The sequence below is a fragment of the Miscanthus floridulus genome, chromosome 2 (genome assembly GCF_019320115.1).
Source record: "Miscanthus floridulus cultivar M001 chromosome 2, ASM1932011v1, whole genome shotgun sequence".
In the NCBI taxonomy this organism is placed as follows: domain Eukaryota; kingdom Viridiplantae; phylum Streptophyta; class Magnoliopsida; order Poales; family Poaceae; genus Miscanthus; species Miscanthus floridulus.
The window spans coordinates 171,216,873-171,236,921 of NC_089581.1; the positions used below are offsets into that span (position 1 = coordinate 171,216,873).

The following is a 20,049-nucleotide window of genomic DNA, read 5'->3' on the forward strand; positions in this document are numbered from 1 at the left end:
AAAAGCGCACCACACAAAACTTATAATAGTCACCAACAGCCTCTCAGTTAAATAAGAGGTATAGATGGCCAGACCCCAAGAGCAACTCTTGGAGCCCTGAAGCACCAGCAGAACACCACAGGCTTACACTTCTTTCCATAATATTCTTGCATGATGTATTCATGTAGTGAAACAATTACAAAAATCTTGCAGGAGTACATGGGAATTATTAATATCTCAATGAAATTCCAGGGATGTTCGACAAGGCTTCTTTCTAACCAATATTCCCTCCATTCTTTAATATTTCATGTTGATTATTAGTTCAATTTTGAACTAACCGATGTCAAATATGAAATATCAAAGAATGGAGGTAGTTATTTATCAAAAAATTGAGATGAACAGCCAAACAGTTTTGAGAGAATAGATACCAACTATCAATATGATGTGCATAAAAAAGATAAGTAGATAACTAAAATAGTAAAATACAGAATGAAAACACAATGGTGTGAGTGGGTGTGTCTTGTATGGTTCCTTTCCCGTTATTTCTTATTAATATAATGATGTGCAGTTCTCCTGTGTGTTTGAGAAAAAAAAATATACAGAATGAAGACTACCAAGCCCACTGCAATAACTAAATAGTAAAAGGTCACTCATGACAAAACAAGAACAGCAAAGGTATGTGTCTATACTCTCAAAAGTAAATCCATGGCCCATATATCTACCAGCCGAAAAGCATATAGTGAAACTAAGATATGATTTGCGCATATTATGAAGGGAATCACCTAGAAGATCAATTGCAGTAATCACAGCTTGCTTTGCAGTAGGATGCTGAACATGAAGAAACCTTCCAAGCATATTAGTCCCCTGAATTCAAGAGAATCATATTCATCAAGCTAAAATGTAATAAACCGTTTCTGAATATTCCATTGACCAGATATGAAGACACTGAGGTGACTTAATTAAAGTGTAAAATGTGGTCAACATAAATATAATGTAAAATAAATAAACTGCCAGCAATGTAATAGATGTGGCAGATGAGAAGGCCAGATTAGGGGATAGAATTTTGGGTTAAAATTGAAATAATGGTGACAGATTGGTTTGAATTGGATATCATACCACAAGTGCATTAATTCTGGCTTCAATAACAGTTGATGGAGCATATCTTGCGGCATAACCATACATCAACGCCAATGCTGCATATGTGTCATCAACATCTTCCACTTTTGGACCGAATGAGAAAAATGAGAGGAACCTGCAGAATTGGATGTCATAAATTCATTAATACTGAAACAACAGGATAGATGGCCTACATAAATGAATTACACCAGCTAAATGGTAGCTGCTTGATATTCACTTTTGAATGGTCCAGTCTCCATTTCTCTTTTTCCAAATACAAGATGGGATATGGAATGAAGTATTACAAAATGTGCCAAACCAAGCCTAAGTAACTGAAAAGAAGGGAAACAAATTGGTACATTAAGTTAAGAACAAAGTACAGGATTCCATTTCAGCACAAAGTTGGCCACAGGAGTGTACATGTGAAGCAACACAACCTAGTTTTGGTTTAGGTTATATTGCTGCTAGACAGGACTGGCACCGAGATGAGCAATAGATGTTTCCTGCCAAAAGATCATATAAGTACCTCTGGAGAGCGTTTTGCCCTGCATTATCTAGTATGTTCTTCAGTTTCTCCAACACTGTATCCAAATGAGAAGCGGCAACCTGCAATGGAGACTTTAGTGCTGAAAGGGTTTAAAATAAGACCAAATAAAAGGCTTCACTGATGGAAACTTACCAGCCCGATGCCTTGAGCAAGTCCAAGGCGATTAATAGGAATAGACATACTTGAGTGCCTACACATCCAATCAATCTTCTCTCTGACATAAATCCTATCATCAACCTTCTGAAGAAGCATTCCTAAGCATCTGCAAATAAAAAGGTAAAACAAAGCCAGTATGTGGAGTCATTTTCATGTAACTTCCATAACAAGTCACTCAATATCATCAAGGAAGGGTAGCATAAACCTATCGTTTATTGTCTTGGATCTGCAGCATTTAACAAAAATAACTACAACAAAGGGTAAAATCTATAACTGGCGATCAGACAAGTCATTGAACTTGTGTCATGTGAAGGATTATACATGCTTTTGGAATAAACCAGCATGATCCAGTTGTCATGGCAGATTTTGACAGATCTAGCACAATAATTAATGGACAAATGTATACAGTCTAATATGAATGGCGATGCCAACTTATAGTATCCTTGCTCAGTTTGCTCACTCTGACATAGAAATACTCCCAAATATCTGACAGAAGACCAGCCTTTCCTAGCTTTAACTAGCCGTGTTGGTGCGCTTTTGTAAGCAGGTAACCCCAGCATCTCAAAAACAGTTTATTGCTTTAGATATAAGCAGGGTTGAACCCTTGTCCGAAAAAAAAACTGATAGAATAAAGAAGACCACAAACTTCTTAGGATTATTTAAAGAGTAATAACTTAGTTGTTGCTCAATAAAGACAGAAAGAACTGATGTCGCAACAAAATGAATAGCATGCAGCACATGTTCAGAAAATATTTTGTATGCAACGGAACCAAAAGCATAGCTTCCATCTAGTAACCTATGTTTCACCGATACGCGATAAAAGTCGCTGATACGGGGATACGACATTTCTCAAAAAAACCAAGGATATGCCATTACATATCGTTGTATCCCGCCATATCAGATACAGGTTCAGCGACCTTCCAGACGTATCAGTGTGCCATGCAGTATGGACAAAGTGCCCAAGAACAGCACAAATTTAATGATTACCTGTGCAGCAAAGCAGCGTGTCCGTCAGATATAGAATACAGATCATACTGTCGTGCAAATGCATCACCCAAAGAAATGACCCACTCAGTATCATTCACAACATCCAAAGATTCTGCCAAAAACTGAAAGACGACACAAGATTAGTTCTCAGGGAAATAGTACATCATCTGAATACTTGACCCAAGAAAATACAGAGAAAAATGTTCTTAATATATACTTATAGAGATTCTTCATACTTTCAGGCCTGATATGGAACTAGCAAATTGAAGTATCAAACACAAACAAAAGGCCTACAGTGTACAAGGAACCATCACAGGCCTGGGCTGCAGCTCTCAGTAGGTGCGTTGGCTGCAGGATGCTCAACCAGGCTAGTTGGGCCAGAGGAGCTGGGGGCTTCTGACTCTACAGTTGCCCCCAGGGGGGAGGAGGCCTCACCCAGCCCGTCCAGGGAGGAGAGGGGAGACGGCCCAGATTCCCCCACCCGAGGCCCATCAGAGAGATCCATATTGATCTCAATCTGTGGCCCATCATCTTCTGTGCTTTAATCAGCAGGGGCAGGAGGCATCGAAGGCCCATCGGAGAGTTCCATGGGGACCTCCATCCGTGGCCTATCAGTGCCATCACTACGCCCAACAGCAGGATCTTCGTTACCTTCCACCGCCGTATCCGCGCCAACGAACGCCTTAATCACAGCTGCGCGCGTGCGAGGCTCCTCGGGTGACGACCCCGTGTTAACGGCAACATCTGCACACGCCGCAGGGATGGCCTCCTTGGTTCCTGCGCGGACAGTCTCGGGAACAGGCGTACCCTCTTCGCGTGGCAGAAGCTCAGCTGACAGGGCCGCCCGGCCATCAATGGTGAGCACAGGAGATGAGGTGCCACCAGCATGGGGGCGCGAATCAGCATCCTGAACCGCTTACCTTGTGGACGCATGGGCCCAGCCTTGCATGGACCGAAGCCCTGCCCATCTGGCCGGAAACCGAAGCATCACCCGGCGCCGCCGCCAGTGCCGGAGAGGAGGACGGAGGCGATGTGAGATTTCGCCGTCTCCGGCGAGGTTCCCAATCTTCATCTTCAGGGGGGAGGCGAGGGAGGATGATCATGACTCAGACTTGCCGATCGATGAGGGCGACTGATGGGATAGGATAGCATCCGTACTCCAGGACTGTCCGCCAAGGGGGGCTCCACGATGTCCAGCTTCATCTCAGAGGGAAAGAGGGCAAGATCGGAGCACCACGCGGTCTGCATTGTTCAGATGCAGCCCATCAATCCAGCAGAGCTCGTCCAGGAGGATTTCAGCAGTCACCAGGTCCCAGGCATGGGCAGGGATGCCCTTGAGCTCCACTTCCACTGCCACCGGCAGGCTCGCCACCGAGGACTGGAGGAACCTTGTCCAATGCATGACGTGCAGCCGGGCAGTGGTGGTGACAATGGGACGACCTCCGTTGTAGACGATGCCAGCTAGCTCCTCATTAGGCAAAATCAAGAGGAAGCCAGACGGACCCTAGGGAAGCAGGGTTAGCCGAGCTTCTTCGATTTCAAACCTATGGGCCACCGTGGCACGGATGAACTCCGACACGCCGTCCCTAGGTCCTGCCAGCAAGGTGATGACCAAGGCGCAACTCAGGGCGTCCTCGTTGTGGGAAAGACGGTCCGACCGGTCAAGAATGCGTCTTGGGGCAGCCAAAGCACCAGCGGCGCCGGCCTGCGCGATCCCGACAACAGGCTCCGGGGAGGAGTAGCTAGGCTCTTCTTCCTCGCCGGTGCCATCGTCCGTGTTAGCCGCACCTGCCGCAGAGCACGTCCCACGTGCCCGACGACGCCGCTTGCGCCTGTGCTCTCTTCCACCACTAGTGGCCGCCGGAGGCTGCATGGCCGGCGACCGCGTCGACTCCGTGACCTTCAGTCGCCAAACCAGCTGCCTGTGGGCGGCGAGTGTCCGGGGACGCCAGGATGGGCAGGAGCCAGAGAGATGCCCCAGACCCCGGCAAGCGAAGCACCGCGGACGGGAACGGCAGATCGCGGCCTTGTGAGCTGTGGACAGACAGTTGAAGCAGCGGCCGCGACGGTCCTCCGGGATAGGCCGCCGAGGAAGGAGCCCCCGCCGACGGCGCTCGCGGCGGGCACGTTGACTCTCCGAGGTTACCCAACCATCACGGTCAGGGACAGTCGCCCCGGCGGGACGAACACACCGGTTGCGCAGCCTGAGGACGATTCGAGTCGGCGCGCGAGGACGAGCCGGCGAGACAGCAGCCGCGGACGGGGCAGGCGCGCGAGGGAGGGCAGCGTGAGCAGGCAAGACGACATCTCCCATGAGAACGTCCTTGAAAGAAGGTGACATGTCGTCGGAGGAGCACCCAGAAGACGGGGAGATGTCCCTCCAACGCTGGACCTTAGAGCGCCCTGCCGTGGCGTAGGGGGTTCCCTCAGGCGCCGGAGAGATAGGGATTGGGTGGTCGACGCGCCCGGAGTAGGCAGCGGCGAGCGGCTGGTGGAGCAGAAGGATGGGAGGGGGTGGGCGCCAGAAGGTGGAGGGGGAGCGGGAGCAGGTGCGACGAGAGCCATCCTGTCAAACTGAATATGGCGTCTCCCTCCCCGCGGACGCAGCCTGCTGCCACCGCCGTCACCTCCTCGGTCTCCACCCCCTCGCCACAGCCTCCACTGGCCCGGCCGGCGACTGCGAACTCCCAGCAGACCATTCTGGTCTACTCCCGTCACCGTGCTAGAAGAAATGAGGGGACGTCTGATTCATCAGCTGCTGCTCTAGCCTCCACTCCAGTGCCTCCCAGCCCGGCGACAGAATTCGTCAAGGCGCTGTCCAAAATTCCGGGGGGACTCATGCCGATCCCCCACATCAGCAAACGAAGGAAGAAGAAGCTGGAGCCACCTAGCAAGGAGCCGCGCCGAAGTCGCCGGATTGCTGGCTTCCCCGCGGAATCTTCTGAGGTATGCCCCACATACCTGAAGAAACAAGTCACGCGAGCACTTGACATGGATGTTGAAGGAGAAAGGGAACAAATTAGCCAACAGATCCTTGATGATTATGCACGGCGATTCAAACAGCCCCTGCCTTCTTCACACACTAAGGCCCTTGCTGCACTCTTCGGATGGGCTCTCCCTGAGGCAGATTATGCTGCAGAGCTAGTGGAGTGTAATGTTTGATACATCCTCTGGGTCGTTCTTGCTGTAGTGTCATTATGGATCCTGCACACATCCTAAATTGGAATGTAAGGGGTTTAAACTCAGTAGCGAGACAGGATGCTGTCAAAGTAATGGTGGATGCCTCCAAAATTGATGTTGTATGCCTGCAAGAAACTAAATTGAGTAATGTTTCTAGGAGTTTGATCTTGTCTATGCTGGGAAGTGATTTCGATAATAACTTCATTTGCTTACCCCCTGAGGGCGCCAGTGGTGGAATTTTGATTGCTTGGCGGATTCGACTGGGCACTGTTGGAGCTACCAGGGTGGATACTCATAGTGCCTCCGTCCAATTCTGCCCATCAAATGGTAATGCGTGGTGGTTGACCTGTGTATATGGGCCCCAACAAAATCAAGACAAGATCCATTTTCTCCAGGAACTGAGAGATGTAAGAGCTCAGTGCACTGGGCCTTGGCTAGTGGTTGGGGACTTCAATCTCATCTATATGGGGAGGACAAAAACAACTCCAACCTTAATAGAGCAATGATGGGAAGGTTCAGAAGGTGGATCAATGATATGGAGGTCACTGAAATTCCTCTCCATGGTCGTAAATTTACATGGACCAGCTCCTTCACTGATGCTTCCCCTACACTAGTTAGGCTGGACAGAATGTTCTGCTCGCTGGATTGGGAGGAGCAGTTCCCGGGTTGTCTCCTTCAGAGTGCTGCTTCTATTGATTCGGACCACTGTCCCCTGATTCTTGGGCTGCAGGACATTATTGGCAGCAAGAAAAGATTTCACTTTGAAGCTTTCTGGCCCTCTCTAGATGGATTCCTGGATGTTGTGAGGAATACATGGGAGGCTGTACAGCCCACTCATTGCCCCCTCGAAACCTTTGCTTTGAAGCTTAAGGCAACAGCCAGAGGATTACAGAGCTGGAGTCAGTCGAAGTTTGGACACATCAAATCTCAGTTGTTGGCAAAAGAAGTCATCCACCAGTTTGAAATTGCACAAGAAAGCAGGCCTCTCCAACCACATGAATTGTGGCTGCGTAACAATCTCAAGAAACACTCTTTGGCACTAGCATCACTGATGAGAATAATAGCCAGACTCAGGTCCAGGATAGGATGGTTAAAGGAAGGGGATGCCAACACAAGGCTTTTTCATCAGCATGCAAGATATAGGAAAAAGAAGAATTTCATTCCCAAACTTCATGAAGGAGATCAGGTCATTACAAAACATGAAGAGAAGGCAGCTGCGGTTCTTAATTTTTATGACAATCTCATTGGGACAGAACGCGCTAGAGAAAGAACCATCAACCTGGACACCCTTGGTAGCCCAAGCTTTGATCTGGAAGCTTTAGATTTGCCTTTCTCGGAAGAAGAAGTTTGGAACACCATAAAGGAGCTGCCATCTGATAAGGCACCTGGCCCAGATGGGTTCACTGGAAGATTCTACAAAAGCTGTTGGACAGTTATTAAGAACGATGCGATGGCAGCAGTCCACTCTCTTTGGAGTAGAAGTTTCAGAAATCTCTGGAAACTGAACTCTGCCTTCATTACTCTGATTCCAAAAAAGTCGAATGCTGTGCAAGTCAAGGACTTTCAGCCCATTAGTTTGGTTCACAGCTTCGCCAAACTAGTGACCAAAATCCTTGCTAATAGGCTTGCAGGCCGGTTGGATGAGATGGTGTCCCCCAATCAGAGTGCCTTCATCAAACAAAGGTTTATTCAAGATAATTTCATGATGGTCCAGCAGACAGTAAAATTCTTACATTCTCAACAGCAGCCCAGAATACTCCTCAAGCTAGACATCACCAAAGCTTTTGACTCAGTGTCTTGGGCTTTTCTATTAGAGGTTCTTAGAAAGTTGGGTTTCGGTGCTCGCTGGTGTGACTTAATTTGTGGTCTCTTAACAACTTCATCCACCCAGATCCTCCTCAATGGCATCCCAGGAGAAAGTATAAAGCACAGAAGGGGACTGGGGCAGGGAGACCCTCTTTCTCCCATGCTCTTCATTCTGGTTATGGATGTCTTAAATCGGATGCTCACAAAGGCTTCTGAAGGTGGGCTGCTACAGCCCTTATCCAGGAGACCAATCCAGCACAGAATCTCATTATATGCTGACGATGTAGCCATTTTCCTCCAGCCTATTGCAGCGGATATTAATTTGTCATTACAGCTATTGCAATTATTTGGGGAAGCTTCTGGCCTCAAGACCAATGTCCAAAAAAGTAATGTGCTGCCTATTCGTTGTACTGAGGAAAATTTGGCTCTCATTCAAAACTTGTTGCCTTGTGAAGTGCTGGATTTTCCTTGTAACTATTTGGGCCTACCATTGACCATTAGAAAGCTGATGACTTGTGCTGGCAGAGTAATTCAAGTGCAATATGTTCTCACAGGAATTCTAATCTATGTGGCTATGGCAACAGATCTTCCACCTTGGGCTATCAAAGCCATAGATAAGATCAGAAGAGCATTCCTGTGGAAGGGACGAAAAGAGGCAAAAGGTGGTCACTGCCTCATTGCCTGGCCAAAAGTGTGCCGCTCCCGGGAACTAGGTGGTCTTGGGATAGCAGATTTAAAGTCTCTGGGTATTGCCTTAAAAGCAAGATGGCCGTGGCTTAAGCGGAGTGCGCCCAACAAACCTTGGGCAAATCTGCCTATCCAAGTTAGTAAAGAGGTAGCTGGCCTCATCTCTGTGGCAGTGATAACAGAGGTGGGAAATGGATCTAATGCGCTTTTCTGGAAGGACAAATGGCTAGATGGCAAGGGAATTCAGGACATAGCACCCCTGATCTTTGCACTGGTCCCTAAAAGAAGATCTAGCAAGCGTACTGTGTTGGAGGCCCTTACGGAGGAGAAATGGATAGAGGACATACAGGGTGAAGTATGCATGACAGCCTTGTTTCAGTACCTGGACCTCTGGGACATCATGAATTCTGTGGTGTTGAATGAAAATATTCCTGATAAGCATGTCTGGAGGTTATCTTCTTCGGGACAATATACAGCAAAGAGTGCTTACGATACCCTTTTTCAGGGAGCAGTCTCCTTTGAACCTTATGAGAGAATCTGGAAATCCTAGGCACCCCCCAAATGAAGATTTTTTATGTGGCTAGTTGCTCACAACAGATGTTGGACAGCAGACAGATTGGCAAGGAGGGGTCTCCCTCATCCAGAACAGTGCCTTCTCTGTGATCAACAGGAGGAAAATATTCAGCATCTGCTTGTGGGATGTGTATTCTCAAGAGACTTTTGGTTCTCCCTCCTGGTGCATTTTGGTTTTGCATCACTTGCTCCACAACCTTCTGATCAGTCCTTCGATGAATGGTGGAGAAAGGTGGATAACGCTGCTAGTGGAGATTTGAGGAAGGGTCTGAATTCTCTAGTCATTTTGGGAGCCTGGAGCATTTGGCGGCATAGAAATGATTGTGTTTTCAATGGTGCAACCCCAAATGTAAAGACAGTACTGGCTTTGGCTAGGGAAGAGGCCCATTGGTGGAGCATGGCAGGAGCCAAGGGGTTCTCCCTGCTCACTGCTGGAGGAGCAGTTTGAAGGACTGCCGTAGATGTCGGGTCGTCCTTTTGTTTTAAACCGGTGATTCAGTTCTCATGATGAAGTAGTAGTAGTAGTGGGTGGGTGTGTGGGTTTGGACCACCGAGCACCTTTTCTTGGACCACCGAGGCCGAAGAAGCCCTCGCCAGGCTCAAAGCACTGCTCACCACCCCCCCCGTCCTGGTGCCACCCACCGAGGGCGAGCACCTCTTACTCTACGTCACTGCAACGACCCAAGTGGTCAGCGCGGCCATAGTAGTCGAGAGGCAGGAGAAAGGACACGTTCTACCCGTCCAACGACCTGTTTACTTCATCAGCGAAGTGCTCTCCGAGACTAAGACGCGTTACCCCCACATCCAGAAGCTGGTTTACACCGTAGTCTTGGCTAGACGCAAGCTGCGTCACTACTTCGAATCCCACCCGGTGACTGTGGTGTCGTCTTTCCCTCTGGGAGAGATAATCCAAAACCGGGAGGCCTCGGGTAGAATAGCCAAGTGGGCTGTCGAACTCATGGGGGAAACCTTATCTTTCGCGCCTCGGAAGGCGATCAAATCACAGGTCCTGTCCGACTTTGTAGCCGAATGGACCGACACACAGCTGCCACCCGTTCAGATCCAATCAGAATGCTGGACCATGTACTTCGACGGGTCTCTGATGAAAGCTGGGGCTGGCGTGGGCCTGCTCCTGGTCTCGCCCCTCGGAGTACACATGCGCTACATGATCCGGCTTCACTTCGCCGCCTCCAACAATGTCGCCGAATACGAGGCCCTCGTCAACGGCCTGCAAATCGCCATCGAACTTGGAGTGCGACGTCTCGACGTACGGGGTGATTCGCAGCTCGTCGTCGATCAGGTGATGAAAGAGTCAAGCTGCCATGACCCCAAAATGAAGGCGTACTGCGCGATAGTACGTCGCCTGGAGAACAAGTTCGACGGTCTCGAACTCAACCACGTTGCACGAAAGTTCAACGAGGCCGCGGACGAACTAGCAAAGATGGCGTCGGCACGGACCCCGGTTCCCCCGAACGTCTTCGCCAGAGACCTCCACAAGCCATCCGTCGACTACGCCTCGGCGACGGAAGAGGGCCCGTCAGCCGAGCCCACCGCAGGGCCCGAGACCCCCTCTGCCACCGAGACCTCGCCCGCCGGGCCCGAGGCCATGGCAATTAACGCAGAGCCTCCCGAGGCCGATCAAGGAACGGACTGGCGAGTCCCTTTCCTTGATCGCCTCGTTCGAGGAGAGCTTCCTGCTGACAGAACCGAAGCCCGGCGGCTTGCGCGACGCGCCAAGACTTACGTCCTCTGCGACGGCGAGTTGTATAGGCGTAGCCCATCCGGAATTCTCCAACGATGCATCACCGCCGAGGCTGGCCAATCCTTACTTTGGGACTTGCACGCGGGAGTCTGCGGGCACCACGCGGCGCCTCGGGCGCTCGTGGGTAATGCCTTCCGCCAAGGTTTCTATTGGTCGACGGCGGTGGCAGACGCCACGAGGCTAGTACGCTCCTGCGAGGGATGCCAGTACTACGCTCGACAGACGCACCTCCCGGCCCAAGCCCTCCAAACCATCCCCATCACATGGCCATTCGCTGTATGGGGGCTGGACATGGTTGGGCCTCTGCAGAAGGCACCCGGGGGCTATACCCATCTGCTGGTAGCTATCGACAAATTCTCCAAATGGATCGAGACTCGTCCGATCGCTCAGATCAAATCCGAGCAAGCGGTGCTGTTCTTTACGGATATCATCCACAGGTTCGGGGTTCCTAACACCATCATCACCGACAATGGGACACAATTCACCGGTCGCAAATTCCTAACTTTCTGCGACGACCACCACACTCGGGTGGCCTGGTTGGCCGTAGGGCACCCAAGGACGAATGGCCAAGTAGAGCGTGCCAACGGCATGATCCTACAAGGCCTTAAGCCAAGGATATTCAATCGGTTGAAGAAGTTTGGCAAGAAATGGCTTGCCGAACTCCCGTCAGTCATCTGGAGCCTAAGGAATACCCCGAGCCGAGCCACGGGATTCACACCGTTCTTCCTGGTCTATGGAGCCGAGGCCATCCTCCCCACTGACTTAGAATACGGTTCCCCGAGGCTACAGGCGTACAACGAGCAAAGCAACCGCACTGCCCGCGAAGACGCCCTCGACCAACTGGAGGAAGCCCGAGACGTCGCGCTGCTACACTCAGCCAGGTACCAGCAAGCCCTACGACGCTACCAAGCCCGGCGCGTCCAAAGACGAGACCTGAAGGTGGGCGACCTGGTGCTGAGACGGAGGCAGAGCAACAAGGGCCGCCACAAGCTGACCCCACCCTGGGAAGGGCCGTACATCATCGCTCAAGTGCTGAAGCCCGGGACCTACAAGTTGGCCAACGAGAAGGGCGAAATCTTCACAAACGCTTGGAACATAGAACAGCTACGTCGTTTCTACCCTTAAATTTCCAAACGTTGTTTACATTGTTTCTCGAAATACAATAAAGAAGCGTTCTTAGTTGTTATAATCTTTCGAGGAACCCCCCTTATAGACAAGTCGATTGTATAGAACCTAAGGACCGCACGATCGTCTCAAAGGCGAAAAGACTGGCCAAGCCGTGAGAACGACCCACGCCTCCGGGCTACGGCAGCTCCCTCACCACCTTCTCACCCAAAGGACAGCGTAGGCTCCGAGGAAGTTCTATGCAGAGAGCTTGTCTATCAATGGGGGCTCGACGTCACAATAGCGCTATAAGGGAGACTCGGCTCTGCCTCTGCAAAGCCGAGCCCCCCTCGGGGGGTAAAAAGGGGGAACCCCCTAAAAACCCCCCTAAGTCTCGAATACCGTTTGTTAATGGTCTTTCAAAAAATTTCTACGCCAAACTCTCTCGCACTCCGACGGGACCCTCACAAGAAACCCAAAGACCAAAAGTTTGTCTGGAGGCCAAAGGGCCGGTCGAGACGTGAGAACGGCCTACGCCTCTGGGCTACGGCAGCTCCCTCACCACCCTTCGCCGAAGGACGGCTTAGGTCCCGAGGGATTTCTTTGCGGGTTCCCAAGATCGAGACAGAGGGCACAGGCTCGGAAGTAGAACAGAAAACGATTAAAAGACGCACGTACGCAAATACTTTACAGGCCTCGACGGCCACAAAGACGTCACGATATGACAACTAATCCAATCCGGTTACACGACCCCTTTTGGCCCAGATCAAAGCTCAAGGACCGGCGGCCGGCGCGGGAGGGACCACCTCTTCTTCAAATAGACGGGCCAGCGCTGTGCCAGGTGCCTCGGCCGCCTCCAACAGCTTCACGACCTCCGCATCCGCCTCGTCGTCATCTTCTGGCAACACGTAGCCGTCGCTGACAGCCTCGAGGTTGATGGCGTAGTGCGAGGAGACGACGGCCAGGGCACGCTTGACACCCGTGTGCAACGCCCCCCGGAGCCTCTCGTGGACGCGGCCGCTCAATGCAATCAGGCGGCTCCCAAGGGAGCTGGCTGATTGGACCTCCTCGACGTCCAGGGCCTCGCAGGCGGTACGAACAGCGCTGCACAGCGCCTCGTGCTCCCGGACCTCAACATCCAGCGCCGCTTGCGCTGCGACGGAGGCCTCAGCCGCCTGGGAAGCCTCTTTCTCCAGATCTACGTCGCAACGAAGGGGCAGGAGTCAAACGCGAACCGGAACAAATGAACGAGGAACACGGTCCAGCGGAACTTACCCTCGGCCTTGTTCTTCCAGGCTAAGACCTCGACCCGAGAGGCCTCGGCCGCCTTGGTAGCCTCTGCCAGGGCGACTTTTGTCGCCTGATGCTCACTCTGCTCCGCACCCAGCTGCCCGGCTGTGGCCTTTGCAGAGGCCGTTGCTTCTTGGGCCCGAGACCTGAAGGAGTCTCGCTCCTCCTCCAGTTCCTTGATCTTCGCCACCAGAGGGGTAGCCTGGCCCTTAGCCGTGACCAGCTCGGCCTGAAGGTCAGCACAACGAAGGCGGAGGTCCTCCACTTCCGCACTCCGCGCCGACAAAAGCCCCTGGGCATCGGCAAGCAGGCCCCTCTGCCGCCGGAGCTGGTCCCAGACACCCCTCTCCCTCCGTAGGAACACCGATTTCCCAAGGGACCGGGTCTCGAGCTCCTAAAGAGGTAAAAAACGCACGTCAAACACTGCGAGGACAACTCGGCACGAGACACGAAAGTACTTACCCGAGTGACACCAGGCAAGTCCCCTTCCATAACAGTCATCGCTGTCTGCAACGACCGCACTGCCAGTTGGCGGTACTCCTCGAGGGTATCCCAACGCCCCCCCTCTGCGATGTCTTCAAGGGCGAACACAGGCTCCCCCTCGGGATCAGCCTGGTCCCGCCAGAAAACACGCGGGAAGTTCCACCCACGGGGCTCGGGCCGTAGCGGGGCAAGGGCCGAACTCCCCTCGGCAGGATCTGGGACTGGCTGCTCCGCGGCACTGGCCGCCTCGACGTCCGCCGCCTCCTTCCCTCGGGAAGAATCATCAGACGAGATTGTCTGAACCAGGGGCGGCGCCAAAATTTGCTCCGCCTCCACCTCCATCGCCTCGGTCTCGACGGACCCGGGGGCTCTGGCCTCCGCCATCTCTACCTCGATGGCCCCGGCGTCCACCGCCAAGACCCACAACATCGCGAGGCGTGGGCTCCCCCTCCTCCACTCGCTCCACGGCCGCCTCGGCACCCTTTCCCTGGGCAGCTACCTCCTCCGAAACGGCCTCGTCCGACGCCGCGCCACGCTGCACGCCAGCCTGCGCCTCCGCTGCCTGATGGGCGGAGGAGCTAACGTTCACCTTGAGCGCCTTACGGGGCGCCAAGGGAGGATCTTCCACCAGATGCGTCTGGCTGGAAACAAAGACACTCCTGAGGTCAGCATGCGATCAAGGGGCAAACAAGAAGTACTACGGACTCCACCGGAGAAGACGCTTACCGCGAACGGGGATGCAGCCGCTTCGACACCGCCTGCCTCCTCTGCGACGGTGGCGGTGATGGCAGCAGCGCGGCCTCGGTGTCCACCAGTGCCAGCTGGCCTCCGTCGGACCCCGGCACCTCCTCGACCCTTCGCGGAGACAATGGGGTCGCCCCCACCGTCACCCGCTCCATCTCCACCGTCGAACCCATCGGGCTGACGGCACGCTCCTCCGACACCCGCGCCTCGGGTGTGTCGGCCTCGGCCCCGGGACGGGCCGCCACTGGCCCCGGGACACCTCCTCCTCCTCCTAGGGGCGTCAGGCTCCTTGCCGGCGCCCCGGGTACCATCTCCCTGATGTCGGGGAGGTGTTCCAAACAGGCCGTCCCCACCTCGCGCCCGCCGCCGTCGCTCGAAGAATCCGACACCGACGACGAAGGAGACGGCTCCAACGGGAGACCGTCGAGCTTCTGACGCCGGCGACGGGCGTCCAGCTTTTCGCGCGCAAGGATCTTCTTCGTGCGCTTCGCCTCCTTGGCATCTTTCTTCCTCTTCTCCTCCTCGGCACGCGCCCTGTTCACGGATCGCCGCCGGGCGTCCTCGGGTACGGGCGGCGGAGAGCCTCGCACATCTCTTATCCCCTGAGGGAACGACGAAGTAAGACAACAGACGAAAAGGCAAAAAGCAAGAAGGCCGCGAAAGCCTCGGCAACTTCCAACTTACCAGCGAGACATACCCCCGCGACGGGCGCATCGGAAACGGCATCAAATCCTCAATCTTCGGCTTCACGTCTACCGTTTCCCTCACCCGACGCAGGGTCTCTTCGTCGGTAAGGGCGAAGGCGGACATCTTGGTACCGGCAATCGGATCGCTCGGCGTCATCTCGAACAGCCGCCGCCGCCGAGCCATCAGCGGCAACACCCTCCGGCGGTGAAAAGCCGCCACGACCACGGCCGCCGAAAGGCCATGGTCACGCAGCTTCCGCAAGGCCCTCAAAAGCGGTTCCAGCCTAGGCTGGTCGGCCTGGACGACGCCGTACCCCCATTTCTCTGGTTGACTCTCTACAACCCGCCCGGTATAAGGGGGAAGTCCTCCGCCGTCGTTGCGGAGGTAGAACCAGCCGTCATACCAACGACGGTTGGACGATGACAGCTGGGCCGGGATGTAGAGGGACTGCCGGTCCTGGCGCACGTGAAGGGTGCAGCCGCCGGCCCTCTGCACCTTCCGAGCCCCCCTCGTTCCCCCCGGCTTGGTGGTGAACGTCGCTCAGAACAAGTGGAGCCACAACTCCCAGTGGGGAGCGATCCCCAAGTACCCCTCACAGACGGCGACGAAGATGGCCGCCTGCGCGATGGAGTTGGGGCTGAAATTGTGCAGCTCCACGCCATAGTAGTGCGGGAGCGCCCGCATGAAGTTATCCGCCGGCGACCCAAAGCCTCGCTCGTGGAAGACGACGAAGCTCACCACGTAGCCGTCGCGCGGCCTCGGCTCCGACTCGTTCCCCGGAGCAATCCACTCCGGCTCGTCGGGGTCGGTGATCGGGCGAAGAAGACCGGCCTCCACGAGCGACTGCAGCTTCTCCTCGGTAACGTCAGACCGCTCCCAGGGATCCGCCGCAAGGATGACGGGACCACCAGCCATTTGCGCGGCGGAGGACGCTGCTACGGCGGTAATCTCTCTCCCTCTCTCTTTTAGTCTCTCGCCCTCGCCCTTCTCCTCCCCGGCGCTCTATGCTCTCAGCAACAGCACGGAGGCAGCAAAAGCGAATGCGGAAAAGATAAGAAGAGGAAGGGCGAGGTTCTTTGCGTATTTATGCAGGGACAAGACGAAACCGCCGGGCGACGAAATCGGGGAAGTTTCCCCCAAAAGATCCGGCGCGGTTATCCGGATCCGGTTTTACCGCCCACGCGCCCACTCCCTCCTCATTAAATCGTGCGTGCAGATACGTCCCGTCGGCTGACCCCACGTCGCGTCCAACCGCAGCAGCAGCAGGCGCCGTTCCGCCTCCCCGAAAAAGTCGCCTCAAAAGACGCGCCTGCCGTTGTTAGCCGTAGGGAGAGAAATACCCCCCCGATTCCTTTCAGGCAAAGGAACTGGGCACCGAGCCCGCTACGGTCCAGGGGTTCGAAGGCTGGGCCCTTAGGGGTTTCGACAGCCGCCCCAGGGCAACAGAGTCAGGGGCGACTACGGGCGAGCCTATACGAGGCCGAGGCCCAAGCAAGCGAAACGCTTGGGACGCCCTGTGTCGTGTCCGAGACCGGTAGGGAGGTCTCCGAATGGGATCCCACCGTAGGGAGGCACCGAGCCACCGAGGCCCAGCGAACGGCCTCGGCACCCACTAGAGAAACCCTCCGGTACTCTTGGAGCGCGTCTCCGGACCGCTAGCCGACCCCCAGCGAACGGGGTACGGGCCTCCACTCGGACTTACCCGATAACAGCTCACCGGAAATGTCGTCGCTCGCGCCCACCGAGGGTAGCACGGCATCTTCCACCCCTCCTTCCGAGCGAAAAGGAAGCGCGAGGGTCGAATGAAAAGTCAGGAGAATCCCTGACGGCCCTCTTGCCCCGCGCAGAGGCTAAGGGACCCTTCCTGCAAAACATTGCCGAGGCCCAGCGGCTTAGACTCGCACACGAGGGGGCTCGGCAAAACAAACCCTCCTTCCGAGCGAAAAGGAAGCGCGAGGGTCGTTCAAAAAGCCAGAAGAACTCCTGACGGTCCTCTCGCCCTGTGCAGAGGCTAGGGAGCTCCTTCTGCAAAAGACGCCGAGACCCCGCGACCTAGCCTCGCACCCGAGGGGGGCTCGGCAGACAGACCCTCACGCGCGAGGGGCGAACCAAAAGCCAGGGGACCTCTGACCGCTCTCTCGCCCCGTGCGAGAGACTCGGGGGTTCCTCCTGCAACTTTGCCGAGACCCAGCGGCTCAAGCTCGCACACGAGTGGGCTCGGCAAACAGCCCCCCCGTCCGAACGAAAAGGACGTGCGGGGGACGAACAAAAAAAAAAGTCAGGGGGACCCCTGATCGCCCTCTCGCTCCGTGCAGAGGCTCGGGGGCTCTTCCTGCACCCAAGATAAAGACAAAGCGACCCAAACCCGTTACGGTCCAGGGGTTCGAAGACTGGGCCCCCAGGGGTTTCGACAGCCGCCCCAGGATAAAGGAGTCAGGGACGACCACGGGCGAGCCTGTACAGGCGCGCCCCGGGTCGTGTCCGAGACCGGCGGGGAGGTCTCTGAATGGGATCCCACCGTAGGGAGGCACCGAGCCACCGAGGCCCAGCGAACGGCCTCGGCACCCACTAGAGAAACCCGCCGGTATTCTTGGAGCGCGTCTCCGGACCGCTAGCCGACCCCCAGCGAACGGGGTACGGGCCTCCACTCGAACTTACCCGATAACAGCTCACCGGAAATGCCATCGCTCGCGCCCACCGAGGGTAGCATGGCATCTTCCACCCCTCCTTCCGAGCGAAAAGGAAGCACGAGGGTTGTACAAAAAGCCGGGAGAACCCCTGACGGCCCTCTCGCTCCAGGCGGAGGCTAAGGGGCTCTTTCCGCGACATCGTCGAGGCCCCGCGATCCGAACTCGCGCCCACGGGCCCGGCAAACACGACGAAAACACCTCACTCGAAAGAGAAAAAAGCCCCTGAAGAAGTGAAATCACTCCTCCAGGGCCTCGGGGGCTACACCCGGCGGGTGCGCTCGCGCGCACCCACCGAAACCTCGAATACAAAACACCATCCCGACAGGAACTATCAAGAGCCAATTCTCGTCGGAACCTCAGGGGGAGTGCCTCCACTCCCCCCAAGGCTCGGGGGCTACTGTCGGGTACCGCGAGAAGGGGTACCCTAAGCAAGACCCAAAAAACAACTGCTTAGACTTCGTAAAGATCGAAACCAGCTAAACGCTGCCGGCCTCGGCCGATTCTCCGACTCGCCCGAGGCTCCAAGGGCCTCGGCCGATTCTCCGACTCGCCCGAGGCCCATCGCCGCGGGCCTCGGCCGATTCTCCGATTCGCCCGAGGCCCCCTCACTACTGACCCCGAGCGATTCCCCGCCAAAGGCCTCGGCCGGGCCACCGACCCTCCGTCTCGCGCAAGGCAGGCTCGGCAGCACTCCGCTGCCTCTTCCTTCTCCCGTCCCTCTGGCAAAACGTCGTGTCGCATCAACTCAGCCAACTGCTGCCCCTGACGACAACGGCATGCTCGGCACAGTACAGCAGAATGGCCGATGGGACAGGAGGCAGGACTGGGCAGGGGTTACCCGCCACTGTACTATCCACCGTGCACATGGGTTGACGCCCATGCCTCACTGTGCTGCCAACTCCTGCTCCGAGGACAACGCAGCGTGGGAAGCCACGTCTGGGCTACTGTGGCCTCGGAATCAGTACCCAGGACCAATAATTCCCTCCAAGGCCTCGGCAGTTTGCTTCAGGGGCTCGACAGCCTGGGGACCCATGTCCGCCAAAGCCCCCCGCGATGGCTTGGCCTCGGCACCTACAGAACCACGGCCCCCCACGACGTCATCACGCGATGACCTGCACGTCCCTTGGACTGGGCAGGGGTTACCCGTCACTGTGCTAACCACCATGCACATGGTTGACACCCATACCTCATTATGCTGCCAACTCCTGCTCCGAGGACAACGCAGCGTGGGGAGCCACGTCTGGGCTACTGTGGCCTCGGAATCAGTACCCAGGGCCAATAACTCCCCCAAGGCCTCGGCAGTTTGCTTCACGGGCTCGGCAGCCTGAGGGTCCATGACCGCCGAGCCCCCACGATGGCTCGGCCTCGGCATCTGCAGAGCCGCTGCTCCCTATGACGTCATTACACGGTGACCAGCACGTCGCCCGCCATGTCCTGCATCAAGCTGTACTGGAGCCCCACAACGCACAAGATCGAGTATGACCGGCGTGTCACTTTTGCACGACAAGGACGGAGCCACTCCATCGACCATACCACAACAACAGTGGCCGGCTACAGGGCTCGGACACGACACCCCATTTGCAGAAGCGCTATGTAGCAACCTATGTACGTTCCCGGTCCTCCCTTAGAGTATAAAAGGGAGGGACTGGGGCCATTTCTAGGGGGGGGGGAAACGAACACGCCGATAGAACTTCGCACTCCTACGCTGCTTGGGAACAACGCCTCAAGCAGCCCGCACCACCCACGCCGAGACCTGGGGCTAGCTCCCTCTCTCACCTAGCTTGTAACCCCCTACTACGAGCACTCCGGTGCGAGGAATACAAGATCGATCTCTCGGACTAGACGTAGGGCCTTCGATTGCCTGAACCAGGATAAACCTTGTGTCTCTTTGCATCACCATCCGGGATTAAGGGCACGCAGCACAAATTCACTCGTTGGTTGAGGGACCCCTGGTTCCAAAGCACCGACAGTATGACTCTCCTCTTCTTCTATTAATACAATGATACGCAGCTCTCCTGCGTGTTCAAGAAAAAAAAAAGGCCTGGGCTGCAACCCCTATTAGCATAAGAGACTGGACGCAGCAATATGGAAATACATTCTTCTAAACATGCACCATCCCCAGGCTCCTTGAATAACAAATACTACACAATAACCCAGAGAAAAAATGGACACGGTAAGCCGTCATTTTTTCCTTGTATTTTTATTTCTGTTAGTCGCTGAATTCTTACTCTTGTTAATAGTAGAATTTTTACTCTTAT

General features: G+C 54.9%; 1 protein-coding gene across 1 annotated transcript in view; it reads right to left on the reverse strand.

The window, feature by feature from the left end:
• LOC136535696 (protein SHOOT GRAVITROPISM 6) overlaps positions 1-20,049 on the reverse strand; it is a 46,317-nt gene that overhangs the window by 11,612 nt on the left and 14,656 nt on the right. The window contains 5 exon segments of the mRNA XM_066528069.1: positions 762-843; positions 1,096-1,231; positions 1,622-1,701; positions 1,775-1,904; positions 2,786-2,907. Of these exon segments, the coding sequence (XP_066384166.1) occupies positions 762-843; positions 1,096-1,231; positions 1,622-1,701; positions 1,775-1,904; positions 2,786-2,907 (550 nt within the window).